The 20,165-nt window shown below is 34.2% G+C and overlaps 1 protein-coding gene across 1 annotated transcript in view; it reads left to right on the forward strand.

Annotated features, from left to right (window-relative positions):
- LOC105447410 (serine/threonine-protein phosphatase 6 regulatory ankyrin repeat subunit B-like) overlaps window positions 1–19,683 on the forward strand; it is a 56,900-nt gene extending 37,217 nt beyond the window's left edge. The window contains exons 21-22 of the mRNA XM_030993796.1: window positions 11,462–11,590; window positions 19,678–19,683. Of these exons, the coding sequence (XP_030849656.1) occupies window positions 11,462–11,590; window positions 19,678–19,683 (135 nt within the window). The remainder of the gene's footprint in view (window positions 1–11,461; window positions 11,591–19,677) is intronic.
- The last annotated feature ends 482 nt before the right edge of the window (window positions 19,684–20,165 follow it).

Here is a 20,165-nt window from a genome sequence, read left to right on the forward strand (position 1 = left end):
CAAATGTTCAAACAAACTGTTCTGGACGAATCAGAAAGGAAAACAGTTAATCAGCTGGAGCAAATCACACTCTCCTCCGCACGGTCTACGATGACTTCGCGAACTCACATGCTCACACTTTGACCTCTGAATTTGATGTCACTGGTGAACTTTGTATTTGAGTAATGATTCATTGAAAGCGATAAATATAAAGAATGGTTCGTGTGATTTGTCAAATACATTCGTAACAGGATAAACGTCGGGTTAGAGTTACAATTTAATTCGTCATATGAGACCACGTGTGACTTCTATACAAGACCACGGACGGTGAGGAGGAGCCTCACTTAGTAGGAGAAGAAGAAGCGGGATAAATTGATAGTGTGGTTTGTTCAAGCTGATCGCGTACCACCAACAATTTGGCGTGTACTGTGAGGTTAATTAATTCTCTAATTAACGAGAGGTTAGGCGGTGTCACACAGAAAAATCCCGACCCATATTGAATAAACCAAATTTTAGAAACCCATTTTTGTTCCATTTACGTCAGTGACAGACTGGTGGCAGATAGGCTACGAAAAATCCGGATGACTAAAATCCGGATTTTTGATGGGCCACTGCGCATGCGCCGTTAGGGTAGATAAGCATTGTGACATCACACGTTCAATCAAAAGTAATGCGCAATTAACGCGAATTAACAATTCATTTGCGAAAAGTTTGGAGGGATAGATATTCTTCCTGACAAGATTGATGCAGCTGCGTATCAAAAGGGTATAGATGTATATCTCAGGCTTTTTACATTACTGTATGCAGACGATACAATAGTTCTTGCAAAAACTGAAAGTGATCTTCAGCTTGCTCTTGATGCAGTAATATCCGATTACTGTAAAAAATGGTTTCTTCAAGTTAACACAGCTAAAACCAAAGTTGTTGTATTTTATCGTGGTAAAGTTCGAACAATTCCTATATTTAAATTTGATCATGATATTGTAGAAGTTGTTGATGAATACGTCTATCTTGGAACTACTTTTAACTACAACAACAAATTTCGTAAAGCACAAATTAAGCAACTTAATCAAGCTAGACGAGCAATGTATAGTCTATTATCTAAAACTTACCAACTGCACTTACCTATTGATATCCTCTTGGAATTATTTGATCAACTTGTGTTGCCTATTCTGCTCTATGGAAGTGAGATATGGGGATTTGAAGTGCTACATGATCTTGAAATTTTCTACATGAAATTTTGTAAGCAAGCCCTTTCTGTCAACAAAACAACTGCAAATTGTGTGGTACTTGGTGAATTGGGGAGGCTTAAACTTGAGAAATATATCGAAAACAGAATGATAAACTTCTGGTGTAGGATTGTACATAGTGGACAGGATACATTTTCTGGTAAGGTGTATATTATCTTAAAATTACTCTTTGAGAAGAATATATATCAGGCACCTTGGTTTAAAAAAATCAAGCTGACTCCGGACAATATGGGGATGTCTAATTTATGGGAAATTTGTGAAAATACTAGCTGTGAGTGGGTCAAACAACTGTGGAACGTCGATTGAGAGATTCTCATGCTCAGTATTGGTCTGCTTGTATGTACGATAATTCGCATTGTGTTAACTATCGAATCTTTAAACATTCTTTATGTTTCGAAAGATACTTAATCGATCTCATTAAAAGAGATCGGACAATATTAAGTCGTTTTCGCTGTGGCAATCATTACCTGCCGATTGTAACTGGTAGATATTCAAATACTCCAAGGGAAATGAGGCTATGTACGCTGTGCAATTTGCAATCGCTTGGAGATTAATTTCATTGCTTGTTTGTATGCCCTACCTTTCGTTCAGACAGAAAATTGTTCATCGATAAATATTTTATTGAAAGACCAAATACACTGAAAATGGATCAGCTTTTTAACTCCAATAATGTACAAACACGTTTAAACTTAGTAAAATTCTGTCGAAAAATAATGCTTCGTTTTCATTAATTCAAGTATGTGCAAAAAACATGTTATGAGTTCAATATTAACTTTATTTTTCTCTTTTTTCTGTTTTATCAATTTATTAAATTGATATCAAGAATATGTTCAGTAATTCATTAATTCAGATATCAATTTACTGGTGCCAGTAAATTTCTTTTTCAAATGCTTCCATTAATTTCTTTATTAATTATCGTTTTAATTAATCTCATCGTTTTGTTTTTGATTAAAATTATTATTATCATCATCAATATTGTTATTATCATTATCATCATAATTTTTCTCACTATTGTCGATAGTGTTATTTTGTATGGATTAACATTAATTGTATTTGTATTGTATATTTCACAGTGTTAAATTGACAAATTCAAATTGTTTGTAAACTTCTCCAATACCTCAACGTGGGTGACATGAGAATAAGTTGTCATTGTCATTGCGTCTCATTAAATGCGGGCTAATATAATTGTGCGCAGTTTATGATAGCGTGTTTAAAACCATATGCCAGCCAATCATTAAGTCAAAAGTTGACCTTACACTGGCCTTAACATTCAGACCGCAGCGTGCGCGATAATGAGGCTGTACGCTGATTATTATCCAGCGTCTCTTTGGTGATCTCGTACATCCACGTGTGCTGAAATTAACGAGATTTTTCGTGATATTTGTAAGGGTGTAAATGCAGCTGCTTTTTGGGTCGATAGCTTCAGTCAGCATGGCAGCGCGCAACGGTAATTACTCTCGAAATTTTCAGCTTCAGTTTGATATGAAACTTGCCATATTTCACCATTTTGAAACAATCCAAGGCGAAACGTTCATACCACACCAGACTCATCGAGGACTGCGGCGATGATCACAACAAACTCTACAATGTCGCCAATCGACTCTTGAACCGCAAACAGTCTTCTCCATTGCCGTCATATGTTGATGGCAATTCCATGGCTGAAACGTTTATTAAGTTCTTCTGTTTAAAAGTTTAAAACATCCGAGATAGTCTTAATCCAAATGTTATACCACTCGAACCTGTCACCTCCTCCATACTAAGGACCTTTCAACATACCACCGCAGATGAAATTATTTCCCTTCTTTGTAAATTGCCCCCTAAACTAATCTTGTCCATTAGATCCAGTTCCTACCATGCTTTTAAAAGATTGCGCTCTGATATTTGCCCCGATTATTTCTCACATTGATAATCTTAGTAGGAATCAAGCCACTGTACCCTCAGTCTTAAAAACAGCACTTATACGCCCTTTGTTGAAAAAACCCTATTTGGACCATGAATCCCTGAAAAATCACCGTCCTGTGTGTAATCTGCCATTTTAGTTTAAAATTCTAGAGAGAGTCGTGTTCTCTAGACTCTCAGATTATTTGCTGGAACACAAATTATTCGACCCTTCACAGTCAGCTTACCGCCCTCATCATAGTGTTGAGACCCTTCTCATCAATGTTTCAAGCTCAATCTTACGAGAAATTGACTCCGGATCTGTCACTGCCATGGTCCTTTTAGATCTGTCCTCAGCCTTCGACACCGTAGACCACAAAATACTTGTAAATACTCTTACAAGTCTGGGTATCCAGGACCAGGCTTTCAAATGGTTTGAATCATATCTTTCGTGCCATTCACAGTCTGTCCTTTTAAATGGTTTCACATCCTCCCCCAGGCCACTTGGCTGTGGAGTACCCCAAGGCTATGTGGGCGGGTCCACCTTATTTTCAATATATCTAACTGGTCTCAGAAATGTTTTTCAACGTCACTCTGTTAAATATCATTTATATGCAGATGACATACACATTTTTGTTTCTTTACGGCCCCATCGAATTCGAGCTTCCCAAACCTTGCAAAATTTGGAAAATTGCATCGCTGATATTGACGCCTGGATGAAGTCACATTTTCTGCTATTAAATCATAGTAAATGCGAATTTATTCCTTTCGGCTCAAAATCTCAGTTCAATAAATTAAATATAGACTCAATGTCTATTTCCGGTAACACCATTCCCTTATCAAATTCATGTCGCGATCTTGGCGTCATTCTTGATTCTCAAAAGTCTATGTCCAAACAAATCACAAGCATTTCCAGATCAGTTCGCTATCAATTGCGCAATATTGGCTTCATATTGAAATATCTGACTCGTTCGGCAACAGAGAAACTTGTCCACTCACTTATTTCTTCACGTTTGGATTTCGCTTATTTAAACCCAATAAACAAAATCACGTGAAAATCACGTCAATATCAAGGTATCGACTTGAGGAGAGTTACGTTCTTCAAACACCGTACATTTACGTAAATGTGTTAATACGTTTATTGCATTAGGTAACTTAAAACACACGTACACTAAATCACGCAATTGTCACTGCAATATCACCATTATAATAACGTGATTATCCCTACCTTGGAGACCATGGTTTGTAAACCTAATACTCCCGTGTTTGTTTGGTTATGAAATTACATCTTCATACACGAAATTATCGCGTCACAGAAACACGTGAAGCGTTAATGATAGTTTTAGTCAAAATATCAGCGTGAAATTCACGTGAATATTACGAGGCTGACTTGAGATGAATCATGTTCTTCATTCACGTGAAATTAACGTCGAAGAGGAAGTATATTACTGTAACCCGCGTTCAACCCAATAATTACGCAAATTTTACACAATAAATGAACCAAAATAATGACGTTCTCATCCCGTTTCTGAACATCGTGTCTTGGATCTTCCATAATTACGTCCAGGCGCGCCGGAAGCAGTTTGGGATTAGAGGGGGTTGGGTGGGGGGGGGGGGGGGGGGGGGGGAGGGTGAAAACATCCCAGAAGAGAAAGCTAGTTGCAACTGGTCCAGTTGATGAACCATTTTTAATGCCATCTGGTAACCCTGGAAATTGAAATGGGCTAAATGATCCAGTTGATCCAGGCCAGTTATAATTCAACTGGTCTAGCTGAGCCATTAGAACCATTTGGTAAAACTTCCAACCAGTTGAACAGCAAAAATACTTCAATACTGGTACGTCTGTATTTCCAATGTAAGGGCATTGGTAATAAGTAGACTTACATAATTGAATTGATCGAAAAAAATTCGTATACTTGTACTTTATTGAAATTATTTTAGTTCACAGTTAATGTTTCCCTTATTCATGTTTAACTATTTATACGAAGTAGCGAAATGTCCTAATAACTGGTAATTTATATTTGTAGTATTTTCGAAATGAATTGCATATAACTAAATCATCAGTAATTAAGAAATATGCTGTAAATTCAGATAAATTGTTTAAAAATCATAGATCTGCACGCACCCCATATTCAATATGCAAATGAATTGGTGTCAGCTGGGTCAACTCGAAATATGCCAACGCTCAGTCATCAACTGGTGCAACTGGAAACGGCACACTCCAGTTATCAACTGGTGCAATGAAAATATGCCAACAGTCAGTTATCAACTGGTGAACATAGAAATATGCCAACAGTCACGGGATTATCACCACGGAATTTAAATAGTAACTGTGAACCATCAAGACACCCAAGAATAACTCATTTTCACACATGGAAAACACGGAATACCCAGCTTATATTAATAATCCGTTTGAGTCACGCGATCATCACCGCGGAACTGCTGGCAAATTTGACTACGATTTAAATAGGTGTTTTAAGACACCTAATCATGACTAATTTTTCACACCTAAAAGTCACGTATGCCCAGCTTAGATTAATAATCCGTTTGAGTCACGAGATCATCACCGCGGAACTTATGGCAACTTTGACTTCCATTTAAATAGGTGTTTTAATACACCTAATAATGACTAATTTTTCACACCTAAATATCACGGATTCACAGCTTAGATTAGTAATCAGTTTTAACTACGTGATCATCACCAAGAAAGTTATGGTAACTTTGAAACCATTTAAATAGGTGTTTTAAGACACCTGATAATGACTAATTTTTCACTCCTAAAAGTCACGTATGACAAGCTTAGATCAATAATCCGTTTGAGTCACGAGATCATCACCGCGGAACTTATGGCAACTTTGACTACCATTTAAAAAGGTGTTTTAAAACACTTAATAATTACTAATTTTCACACCTACATATCACGTTTTCACAGCTTAGATTAGTAATCAGCTTGAGCCACGTTATCATAACCAAGAAATTTATGGTAACTTTGAAACCTTTTGAAGAGGTGTGTAAGACACCTCAGAATTACTAGTTGAATATAACCAGAGATTCACGGACAGAACAATAACACGATTAGCCGGTGTAAGTAACGTGATTATTACCATCAACCTTGGATAACCTTTGAAACCAATCAATAAAGGTGCTTACAAGACCAAATAATTACGTATTTATCGCCACCATCGGTAAACTGACAAAAAACTCGTTGCTTGGTCAAGTGGTTATTTGGTCATAAACATTTGATTTACAGAGGTAAGTGGAATCACGTTACTCCAGTCGCGTGATAAACTGGTGGTTTTTAGGTTAGATGAAAACGTGAACAGGAGTACCTTTTTGTTTAAATGAAGGCACGTGTCGATAACGTTTAAATCTAGTTCAAAAGGCACTATACTTTAAAATCACTTAAAATACACTCCCAAAGAGATTACTTTTTGGTGTTCTGTTTATTGGGAAGGGATTATTTCAACATTGGTGCCAGACGAAAAAAAATCCCTTCAAAAATCCTTTCAAGGGAGAATTATTTTGCTTTGTTAGAGGATTTTTGAAGGGATTTTTGAAGGGATAATTTGGAAAATTGCATCGCTGATATTGACGCCTGGATGAAGTCACATTCTCTGCTATTAAATCATAGTAAATGCGAATTTATTCCTTTCGGCTCAAAATCTCAGTTTTATAAATGAAATATAGACTCAATGTCTATTTCCGGTAACACCATTCCCTTATCAAATTCATGTCGCGATCTTGGCGTCATTCTTGATTCTCAAATGTCTATGTCCAAACAAATCACAAGCATTTCCAGATCAGTTCGCTATCAATTGCGCAATATTGGTTTCATATGGAAATATCTGACTCCTTCGGCAACAGAGAAACTTGTCCACTCACTTATTTCTTCACGTTTGGATTTCGGCAACAGTTTACTCTATAATTTATCAAATTCACAAATTACACAATTACAAAAACTACAAAACGCAGCTGCATGCATCATTTCTCTGTCGAGCAAACATAATCACATTACTCCTATCTTACAAAATCTCCATTGGTTACCTGTAAAAGAACGTATAATTTTCAAAATCCTTCTTTTAGTTCATCAAATCATGAACAAAACAGCTCCTGAATACAACCAGTCTTTAGTTCACCTTTACCAACCAACACGTACCCTCCGATCTTCCAACTCTGGTCTTCTACACATACCGCCTTCAAAGAAATCTTGGGGGAACGAGAATTTGCTCATGCCCGACCAGTCCTGTGGAATTCACTTCCACAGAAGCTGAAGAACTCCGACTCTTCAACATCTTTTAAGAGCAACCTTAAATCCCATTTGTTTAATTTTGCGTTTTGAAGACAGACATTCATTCATTCTTTCATTTTTGCATTTTCTTTCTTATGTAAATGTACACAATTCTTTGTCATGATGTAATGTGTTCCTAATATTTTGAAGCGCCTTGAGCATTTAATTAAAATGGATAATGGCGCTATATAAATCCAATGTATTATTATCATTATCCTTTTCCACTACTTTTATTGTCGTTATTTTGTAACATTTCAAAAGTTATTTTGTACCCGGAATTTCGCTTTGGGTTCCTGACTCTGGTACATAATTAATTTGTTTACTTTGAGATTCGTTGGAAAGGTGAAAAGTCACTGATCAAAATAATGTCAAAACCTAATTGACGCAAAATCATGCTCCCTTTATAATCAAAGTAATTAAGACCCTAAAACCCCGGAAATTACAAATTTGTTCTTTCTATGATGGCGCGAAATTGTGTGATTTCATACTCGTGCACGCTCGCCGTCTTAGCAATGGCAATGCATAACTGATTATTAAACTCTAGGGAGCTCCGCCGCGCGACCGACTGGCCGAAAAAATAAGAAAAATGATTAAAAAAGAAATATTGTAGAAAAGATTTATTTAGATGGCAGGTGACGTATTTTATCCAGGGTCCTAATTGTTGTCATATCTCCTTGCGCGCACGTGCATTACAGGCGCACGTCACAAGGCAAGATTACTACTATACGGTATTAAGAAAGTTATTGAACCAAAGTGGAACATATGTGACGTAGTGGACGTATTTGACCAATCCGAACTCTCGATTATCACATCGGCAAAATTGACTACTTCTATTAATTATTCATAAACAGTCGCGTGATTTTTCTTGCTTCCTGACTCTGGTACAGCGTAAAATACAATAATTTTGATATCATTCTAAAGACAAATATCTATGCTTTATGCTGATTATAACATATTTGTGACGCAAGAATGATTTATATGTGAAAATCAGCCCTACTCTTAAGATAGATTTATCGTTAAAAAAAAAAAAAAACTTTCTAGGCGAATTATCTGTTCCAAAAATATATTTAGCATGATTGTTATATAAGTATACAGAAAGTGCAACGTCTTATCTGTAAAATAAGACCAATTTCATGAGTAATGAAGAATTATAAAGGCAAAAACTGCCGATCGGAAAGACTGTTTGCACTACTCATATACGTGCTGAATAAAATAGAGGGTTTTCGCACCGGCTGCGGTCTGACTGTTAAAGGGGAATATTTTAACATCCGTGTCAGACAGAAAAATCCCTTAAAAAATCCCCTAAAAAATACTTTCAAGGGGGAATTATTTTGCTTTGTTAGAGGACTTTTGTTAATAATTGATGACGAACAGCCAATTAACAAGATCCCGATAAATAAAATCCAGATTGTTTGTCTGTGTGTGACACCGCCTATTGAGCAAATACTTGAGAAAACCGCCATTAGGCGGTGCACACAGAAAATCCCGACCCATTTTGAATAAACTAGATTTGAGAAATTTTGTTTTTTCATTTACGTGGGTGACAGACTGGTGACAGACATGCTACGAATAAACCGTATAACTAAAATCCGGATTTTTGATGGGCCATTGCGCATGCGCCGTTTAGGTAGATAAGCATTGTGACATCACACGTTTAAATGCGCGCATTTAAACGTCACAATGCTTATTTAAAGGGATTATTTCAACATTGGTGCCAGACAAAAAAAATCCCTTCAAAAATCCTTTCAAGGGAGAATTATCTTGCTGTGTAAGAGGATTTTTGAAGGGATTTTTGAAGGGATAATTGATGACAGACAGCCATTCAAGAGGATAACTAAAATCCGGACAACTAAAATCCGGATTTTTGGCCTCTTCAGTTTGTGACACCGCCTAATAAAATAGGACAGACATGTGATGTGCACTTTTGATCCAAACTTTTACATATTATCTGGTTATTACTTTTGAATGTGTGGGCATGTGATAAATATCTTCCGGTGACATATCTTCTCTGATATTCTTACGAAACTCACCTCCAACGAGATAGGAATCGGAACAAAATAGAAATTATTTTGTTAAACTTTACTAAAACTCTACTTCCCTTCAATATTTCCTGATATCCCCATCAATACACAATTTCCCCGAAGGTTCTTAAAAGATAGGTAATGGTGTGTCCATACTTTTTTTTTTGTTGAGTCCTTATGGTTTTTCCTTTAAAAAAGTTTATATGCAGCTTGAAAAACCGTTTTGCTGTAATAAATAAAATACAACAAGGACAAAAGCAAAATACAAAAAAGAAGAACTAAGGACAGAGTGTTGCATTTATTAATTGACTAATTAAAGATGTATAATGTATGTTTGTTTTCATATATGCATCTGTATTTATTCAATTAGTACTTATATATTTGATTATCCCTATTAGTGTCGTTCTTTGATTGATTCCAGTACTTCCAGTATTAGTATTGTTTTCGTTATTGTTATAATTGAATTTATATTGCAATAATGATTTATATTTTATTATACTTATTATTAATACGATTATCATTAGTATCAATGTTGTTACCATTAATATTTGTATTATTATTATCAATATTATTATCATAATGCTAAAGCTTGGTTAATGTAAAGCACCAAGAGTATCAAGTCTGACAGACATGACCGCTATACAAGAACCGACTATTATTATTATTATTATAATTATTATTAGTACTAGTATTATTATTATGATTATTATTATTATTATTATTATAATTATTATTATTATTATTATTAGTTTCGTTTATTATTATCTTTCGTTTTCCATTTTTTAAGGAGGAGAACTTACGACACATGAGGTAGCTTCGGGGAACTTGGCCGAGATTCCTGCCTGCATTGTTAGGGAGAAGGAGCTCGAGTTACACATTGACGAATTTTGCTCCTGGTTTGCTCTCTTCAGATGGTGGACAGGAAAACAAATGTTATGCATCCCTTACTCAAAGACAGCACCTGATCGTTCTGCTAAGCTGCGGTTATATTTGGCGATTGATGTTGCGGGTGTAGAAAAAGTAATACGGATTGTTATGTACTTTTACTCATTATTTGCGTGTTATACGAAACGACGGAAAGCTTGACCTTCAGAGAATATTGCCTTTAGTCTTTGAGTGATAATTATTGGAATAACGATGATGATAATGGTTGTGATGGTGATAATAGGGGTGATGATGAGGATGGTGGAGGTGATTGTGGTGATGGAGATAATAATAATGGCGCAGATGATGATGACTATTATGATGGTGATGAGGGTCATGGTGGATTCGATGATGATGATAATAATAATAATAATAATAATAATAATAATAATAATAATAATATTAATTATAATATTAATAATAATAATAGTAATAATAGTAATAATAATAATAATAATAATGATAATAATGATAATAATAATGATATTTCTGAGTGTTTTAGGTGTTGATAAGTGTTAATCATGTTTCCCATGAAAAATACTATGTTAATAGAGTTCAACAAACTATTTTGGGATTTATAGATATACAACTATGCGCAATTCAGATGCCTCCTTTTTATATAACTATTTAATAATTGTACCACTCTGAGGATGTTGAATTAATGAATCGACATCAGTTTTAAACTTTTTTGAAATGGTTGCAAAAACACTGTATGGAAAATTATATTTCCGTCATCAATAACGATTTATGTGTTTTAAGTTTATGAAATTGTATGCACAACGAAATTTGGAGAGCAGCTCGCAAAGTACATCACAGTGTTGCAAATTAGTTTTTGATTGATTGGAATTTTAAATATTAATCGTAACTATCTTATTTTTTTAAAATCCTGATTTCCTCCATGTTTGCCTAACCAGCTCCTTTCACCATTATGGCATATTTCTAAGAGAACTACCTGAGCCAGCTCTGAATTCGGTAATATTAATTATATAAAACTACTTATGAAACCTCTCCCACTTTTGATAACTTAATACTATGCTTACTATTGATGTAATTACATTTTACATAAATACGGTTTCTCGGTTGCTATTTATTTAGAAAATATCGTTTTTGTTTTCTTCTAGGATGTAACAAATTCTGTAAGGTTACGAGATGCAGACAAGATTGGAGATGAACAGCCCTTCTTTGTTAAATGGACCAATGGGGATGTGCATGTTTGGGTGATGAACAATAAGCGTGAAGAGGAAGCTGTGGTAGGAACCCTCCTTATACATCTTTGTTCTAACATTTATGTGTACGATAAAATATTGTGAAGTGTTTTACACTTCTGTATCTCCTAGAAGAGGTAAGCAAATAACGGGAAGAAAATTAATTCGGCCATTTACCAGGTTAAATCTTCACGAACCTTAACGGGGATGGACTCACGAGAAAAAAAAAATGTGTGTGTGTCTTTCTTTTAGGCCCTTCAAGGCTCTTGAAATGATAAAACGCACTAGGATTAGTTTCATCATGTATGGAAGAAAACGTTGGATTCATCACGAAATAAAGATAAATTATAGCTTTTACTGCTGAATTATAATACTCCCGATCGATTTAATACTCAAAAATGGCTTGTCGTGCCAGGCAACATCGCATGCTCTGAATGTAGGGTCGCTTTTTAATTTGTCCAGGGAATTGATAGAGAAGGACTGGAATCAAGCCGGCGAAACTCTTGTAATTTATTCAACGCATTCGTGAGTTCTAAAGCGTAACAATGGGATGTGTTACATTCCACTTGGCTTTGAAGTTCCATGCTCCGAACCGCGCTTCCACTGCTGGGACTTTCGGAAGCCAGGCATCAGTTTTATATTTATTACAAAATATTAAATGACCGGCAAAATTTCAGTGCAAATCAAAAACTTTACATGGGGATTGTATTGGGAATAGTGCATCAAATGATCAAACACATTTCCAAATTTAGAACTCCGTCCTTCCTATAATTTGTGTGTCAGAGTTGGTAAAAGAAAAATTACATCCTGTCAAAAACTCAATAGTTTAGGATAATGCGCTAATTTATGCATGTTTTAATGTCCCGTTATTTGATCCATGATTTACAATCTTCAATAACATTAAGTTTGCTAATGCGTGTTTTTGCGTGTTTTTTGTATTTTTGAAGTTAAAAAAAGGATGAAATTAAACAAGTTTGTGTTCGCTTGTTCTACTCTTTACACATTCAACAATGGATGACAAATCATTGAAAGGGACAGCGAACAGTTGCTGTGGTACCATTTTCTGATGTAGGAATTCTTAATCCTGAAATTCGTGCGCTCTTTTATGTCACCACCTGGTCAGCAGTTGCAGATTAGCGCATAACTTTTCGGCGGCTTGGAGCATGGGGTCAAAAGAGAGCGGCTTGATTCCAGTCCTTCTTTATGACGGCCCTGATTCGTCTAAGACCAAGAACCAATTTCCAAGAAAACTCAACCAATTATACCGTTTGTTAAGGACTTACATATCTACTATTGATTGGTAAAGATTACTCTACAAATGTGCTAAATGGTGTAATATTAGAACAAAATGTATATCGTTTACAGCCTTGCCATCTTACTGAAATAAATGTTAGAATTGGTGCTTAAATTGGAGATTATTGAAGAAATAACTGAAAAGTAATTTCTTTACCATCATTATTGAGTAGTTTATTGAACTATTTATGTTCATATAGATATCTCTTATATTTGATATTCGTTCATACGATTATCTCACAAATAACCATTTTTACGGAAGTATAATTTGTTTCTTTTAATGATGTAAAAGTCAATCAAAATCGAAGACATTCGATCCAGCAACCAGACCTACATAGACTTCGCAGAGCTAAAGACCGAACACTATGAACAACTCACCATGAGAGTGTTCCAAGGAAAAGAAACAAGAATTTTGTGCAACAATCGTAAGTACATTTCGTCTCCCCTTCTTTCATGCATGTAACACTAGGCGAAAATGCAAATTGATAGACAATTATGAAAATGTTATCAAACAAAACCATCAATATGAGTGCATCATATTAATTAAATCATTCTTGAAATATTTTCGTAAGCAAAATTGGTTTCTCCTTCATTATACTAAAGTCATGTTAACTAAATGTTTTGTTAAAAGTACACTCTTGCCCATGAAGTTAAGAATGCATTTATCATATTTTCTTTTCTTAAAACGATTGTGACATGACTTATTGTTGATAAATAAAGTATGTATCTTCTCAGAACTTCATTGAACAAGACTTATTGATCAATTGAAAATAAGAAATGTGTGTGTGGAATGTTATGTCTCTGTTCAATCCGACGTTTATTACAGCTTTCTCAAAGCTAAAAGAAAATTCAATTTCTGAAAACTTCACAATGATACGATTTTTTCTTCAAAGATCAATGCCAGGGGACGTCCTCAACATTGTTTCACAATAATGCGTCTAGGAAGAAAAAAACAAATCTTTTGTGAACTCGGTTTCATTGTTCTTTCAAAGAGAATACAAAAACATAAACGAAAAAGGCCAATCTACTGGCATCAGTCAAATTTATCCGGTATTATTGCAAGTACAGTAGTCGTCTTTTGTATTGGTGGTAAACTTGTGTGTGTATACAGATGTATAGATATCATTTAAGTGGTCTCATTTTTCTGTGTGTTCTCTTATCAATTTGTCATTTAGCACTTGAGAAGGCACATGGGACAGAAGCCCTGGAAAATTATGTTGAAAGGTGTGTAAATGCAGGGAATGGATATTTAATCTGCGGCGCTCTTAATTTGCACCTCTTTAGAACGCACATGATGAAGTTGATCAAAATTCCTGGAACATTTATTCAAAGTCTGAGATATGTGTTTATCAATTTGTATTTAGATAGATCCAGAGTCTCATGTTTTTTTTTAACTTGTAGTAGGAGAAATAAAATACATGTGAAAAGTCCCATTCGCAATGAATAACACATAACTGCGTTAGCTCAATCACTTTATTGTAATGTATAAGTTATTTTAATATCACTTATAATCATAACTCAATCTGTATTGCGTGTAATACCATTTTCTATTCATTATTTTACATTGTATTCTGGCCAGGCGCCTTTACAAGCACACGTATTATTACACGTTAATCCAACAACAATAACGTTCGCAATACGCCGGGTACCCATATCACGCCTGCGTGGAGAGTGTCAAGCGAGAAATAATAGGGACTTTTAGAATGAGTGGACGAGAACACGACGAACGTCGACTGATCATGCGTGTCAACGTACTTAACTGTCCATGTTGACTACAATTAGAAATCTTTTAGATTGCACTCGACGATAAACATGCATGCAGGAAGTAACATTATGAACATCAGAACATCACGGACAAAGAAAGAGAACAAAATATACAGTTCCTCATTCTACCATCAACACAAGAATATCCCTTCACTGCTATTATGTAAAAATGTGTAGAACAGGTGAATATGCATGTGACACCTGTTCTACACATTTTTACATAATAGCAGGGAAGGGATGTTCCTTTGTCTACCTGAGGAACTGTATATTTTATGCGCACGCGGCATACTAGTACCTTGAGCATGTAAAGGCGCTAATAAACATCATCATGTATGTATGTATGTATGTACTAGATTTAGGAAAATCAAGGTTGACGCATTCTCGATCACCGACTGAGACGTCGTAACGCATGCGCAGTGCCTTAAAATGACGTCACATGTTGCAGTCAAAGCTGTCAACGTGCAAATCTAAAAGTCCCTAATGTATTGTCATCTTAATATTTATATAGACTTATTTACTGATACGTTAGCCGTACTTGACGTGTACGTGGAGTTCACACGTACCTATACACCTTGTTTTACGAACAATCAAAATCATGTAACACGGCACATTCAAGCCAAGGCTCCTGCTTGAATACATATAATAGTACAAAGCGGGAAATAAAAAGACATAATTATTCATGTCCAGAACAAAACAGGTTTACATATACAATAGTACAAATACAACGAAAGTATATCAACATAAAAAAGGAACACACTTATAAAAAACATGACTTGATATTTTTTGCAGATCCGCGCAGAAAGTAAGGGACGATCAACTCATCGATGTCTCAAAGAAAATCACTCATGGTAAATACACCGAGTTGAGCGTCAGGTTGGGATGCAATCTGACTTCTTCAGATAACATACTAGCAAAGCATGGTAAAGATTATCAGAAAGCACTTCTGGAAGTTCTCAATGATTGGAATCAGCGAACGACATGTAATCACAGGGACAAGCTTATAAAGGTGTTAGAAGATTCAGAAGTTGCAGGTTTGATTACTGAAATATTTCCCGTCTACGTACACGAAATTAAACCAGATGTGCCGAAGAATGATTAGATGCATGACGTTAGGCGATGTGAATAGCAAACAAAGTAATGCAAAGTTGAAAAGGATAGTAGCTACTGTAAGATTACGTAAGTTCATAACTTTACTCGTTGACTACATAATTGTATAGGTCCTATAGGCTTAACACAGGGACCACCATGTTCCCGTAAGCAAAGGGTTAAAAGACAGCATTTTGTGCTTTAATAAAAAGTTAACGCACCCCCCTCTCTCTCTCTCTTTGTCTCTCTCCATACATAAACATATATGTATTTGTATATATATCTTCAAGCGTCGATAGACGGACATTATTATGTAGTGCCAACATGATTAATTAAGTAGATATGGTCATTTGCAGGACATTTTTGTTCTGTTAACGATTAAACTATATAATTACTGCCCACTAGTTACGTTTGCAGGCAGAGGAAACTTAAAAGCCTCAACAACAAAACAATCTCTAGTCATTAGTTTAATTAGTTATATTCTTTTAATTTAGGGTTAGGGTTTAAAGGGTAATAATTGTATAATGGCATGTTAAAAATAAACTTGAGTTCTGGTAAAAAAAAAAAAAAATGAATTCTCACAGAATCTAACGAAACTTACACTGAATGTTCAAGATTACAAATAAATGTCATGTGCCAAACAATTTTGGAAGAAAATGTATACTGGCTGAGTAATGAGCATAGAAAGATAAAGAAATCAAGTTAGTACTTGCCCCGACACCATTTGTGTTGTCCCGTATACATCTTTCTGTGTACATTGATTGTTACTTTACCAAGACTGGGACACATTCATGATGATTTTGATGACACCAAAACCTTGCAGTACACACCGATACTTACATGCTATATGATTAACTTGTCTGATCCATTCCACACCTTTTCTTTCACAATGAAATCGCATTACCAGAACTCACCTTTATCTTTAATGTACCATTTACGGTTGTATATAGATGTCCTGTTAATACAACATGTAGGGTCATATGTATATATATATATATATATATATGAATATATAAAATATGTATATTAATGAGCTGGATTTTTCAAACCTAATATTATGCAGCTCGCTCAGTTTAAGATTCAAATAGAAGCTTGCAGAATATTCTTGATGATATTTTGATTTGATTTGATTTATTTACCAACAGCAATACATTCCATACAATAATTTACATGATACAAGGAGAGAAACTGTAAGTTGGTAAAAGGTGCCAGATAACAGCACATGTGCTAGTCGAGCTTAACCCTTTTAACAGCTTAACAAAGTATTTTGGTACAAATCAGTTTAGAAAACGTAACAAAACAAAAAATAATTAATTTATTTTTACAATCGAAAACAAAAGAAGACCAGAATCAGTACTCAACAATGTCTTACAATATACAAACGAATAATGTAAAATGTGAACTGTGTACTAAGAGATTATTTAACTTGATATTTCATTCATTACTTGTTCAACAAATGTAGTTAAATCCTCCATCAACCCAATGTATGCTACAGGAAATGAAATGAATTTCCATTTATCTCTAGTTACGACTTCTTAACTTTAAAAAGTCGCACAATCCCATTTAGTGGTCATATTTTATGGAATCGTCTCCCACCTAGTGTAAAAAAAAACATACATTCGTTATTGTTTTTATTTAGCACCAAATAAAGATTATTCTCGATAAACAATCCCGTTTTTTGTTTATAGATATAATATGTATTTGTTATTTTTCCTTCTCTATTTTTCTTCTCCTCTTCTTTCTCAATGTTGGAAACGATTCCCTTTTAGCAAACATTACTGTCATACGCAATTAGTAATTTGTTTTTTAATTTGTTAGTGGAGGTAGTCCACGGTTTCTACAAATATGTAAATATATATATATATATATGTATTCATAATTTCTGATTACCCCTTCTCCAATTACTTTTGCTATTTCAATACGTTTACAAGAATTTATTTGAATAACTTCTCTTATGTTATGTACGTACTTCTTTGTAAATGTAAACATATTTGTGTATTCAGAGTTATTGTGATTAGCATTCATGGAATATATCTGCATCAACTAATACATATGTGTATATATGCAAATATATCTAAATAAATGTATATGTTTAATTGCAACTTCGTTTTATATAAAGGGAAATTGCAGAAGTTAAATGTTTCCCTTTTTGTCCTCCATTGGGTTAAAAATGGAGATGAAGTTTAATCTAAAAATCAGTTATACGAGATCTGTTAGGTGGCTCAAAAGAGCTTTAGGAATATTTAGATTTAACTTTTGCATCTAGTGTTTACACTCATATTAAAAATGTATTCATATTCATATATTCATATCGAAAGGAACTCCTCTACGTATACTCTTTGTTGCCATCGTTTACATTGTTCAATTGATGATTCATTTTCTACGCTGACGAACATGGTGGAATAATTTGCTGATTTAAATTACGAATACATGTAATTGGTCATGAGCAATCGTATATAAATATGTATGCTCATTTTAACTTTACATTTGTATACGCAGGCACGGAAACTGATTTGTACATTATGCAGACAATACTGTTTATACCTCTAAAATTGTAATTCAGCATGTATATTGACAATGTCAACAATGACATAAATTGGATCCCTTTAATTTATTCAACCTCGTTCTAAAAGATGAAAGTTGTGACAATATTTATGAAATCAAATATATTTTCGAAGGAAATTCATAAGAAGATGTTGCTAACATTCACCATAATATTGATTAGAAATGTGTATGCCTTGCTAATACTGACATTGAAAATATCATGTTGAAAACTTGGTTTGTTCAAATTGTTTTTTTACAACCATATATATATATATATATTTGTTTGTTTGTTTTATTTCCACTTTTTCATATCAATACAAAGAAACATACAAATGAATATAATGAATAACATGTAAGTTTGACAAAGTTTGTTTCTAGTTTAAATAAAAGTTTCATACTGTTACAAAAGGAAAAAGCAGGAGACCACATGTCGTAAGCGTAAATGCTTGAACATGACCGTGGCCTCTGCCGAGTTAACAAAATAAAAGAACAACCCATGCAACTGCATTGTATTCAATGTTAAATAAGATATAAGTGAAGTGATTAAAAGTGAGCATGGCTGATTTAATTTTGAGTGAAAATAACAAAACAAATTTAGTGAAATATTTCGTGTTGAGAAGTGCATTTGTGCAAGGTGCAAAAAATTTAGCTTGGTGGAACAAAAAGAGACTAATACCGTGATATTTAATTGTGTGTTGGTTTCAGTTACGGGTGATAATATTAAAATGTATGCAGGGTCCATTTCTGTTGACAAAGACAGAACAATTCAAGACATAACAAATTAGATAGTTTTTAAATTTCTATGTTATAAGATCTAGTAAACTATACTGAGTTAACAAATATGCTTTCATATAAGCTTTAAAAGAATAAAGGGAGGTCCTAGTTTTAATATGGTTCGGTAAGTTATTCCAAATATCTGGTCCATGGTGTCTAATTGATCGTAGGGCTAAACTAAGTTTGGGATTATTAAGATGGTAATCATGAGCATGTCGAGTTAAATATGAGTGTACGTTTACATTTAATAAATAAAAGTTTAAGAAAGATGCTGGAAGAGTTTTGGAAGTGTACTTATACATAAAAATGGCAGTTTGGAGCGTATGTATATCATAAACCTTTAATGTTTTTAATTGACTAAATAACGGGTTCGAATTTGCAAGATAGTTAGAGTGTGTACAAATACGAATTGCTCTCTTCTGCAAAAGAAATATTGAGTTTATTTTAGTTTTACTACAGTTTGCCCATATAATATTACAATATGTTATATATGGTAAAATTAAAGTATTATAAAGCATAAACAAAGATCTATCATTTATCAAACATTTCATTTTATACAAAATACCAATATTCCGGGATATCAAAATATTTATGTTATGAATGTGTTCGTTCCAAGACAAATTTGAGTCAATAATAACTCCTAAAAATTTCGTTGATTGTTTTTCTACCAGGGATAAACCATCTATAAACAAATTACATTGTGGTTGGTCTTGGGAGTTAATAGTTCTAAAACGGATAAAATTAGTTTTACTTATATTTAAGGATAATTTATTACATTTAAACCATATTGAAATATTACACAAATCATGATTTACAGTATCAACGAGTGTATCAATATTTTTGTGTGAGTAAAGTATATTTGTATCGTCGGCAAAAAGAATGTAAGTTAGAATATTTGATGATTTTATTATATCATTTACATAAATCAAAAATAAGAGCGGGCCTAAGATGGAGCCTTGAGGAACTCCACATGTGAGGTTCAATTTTGAGGAACTATTAGAATGATAATAAACATACTGTGTTCTATTTTTAAGATAGTCCTCAAACCAGGATAGAGCAAGGCCTCTGATACCATAGTGTTCTAGTTTATGAAGTAAGATTGTATGATCAATGGTATCAAAGGCCTTACTCAGATCCATAAAAACACCTATAACATGCT

Source organism: Strongylocentrotus purpuratus, unplaced genomic scaffold (genome assembly GCF_000002235.5).
Source record: "Strongylocentrotus purpuratus isolate Spur 01 unplaced genomic scaffold, Spur_5.0 spur5_scaffold_20, whole genome shotgun sequence".
Lineage (NCBI taxonomy): Eukaryota > Metazoa > Echinodermata > Echinoidea > Camarodonta > Strongylocentrotidae > Strongylocentrotus > Strongylocentrotus purpuratus.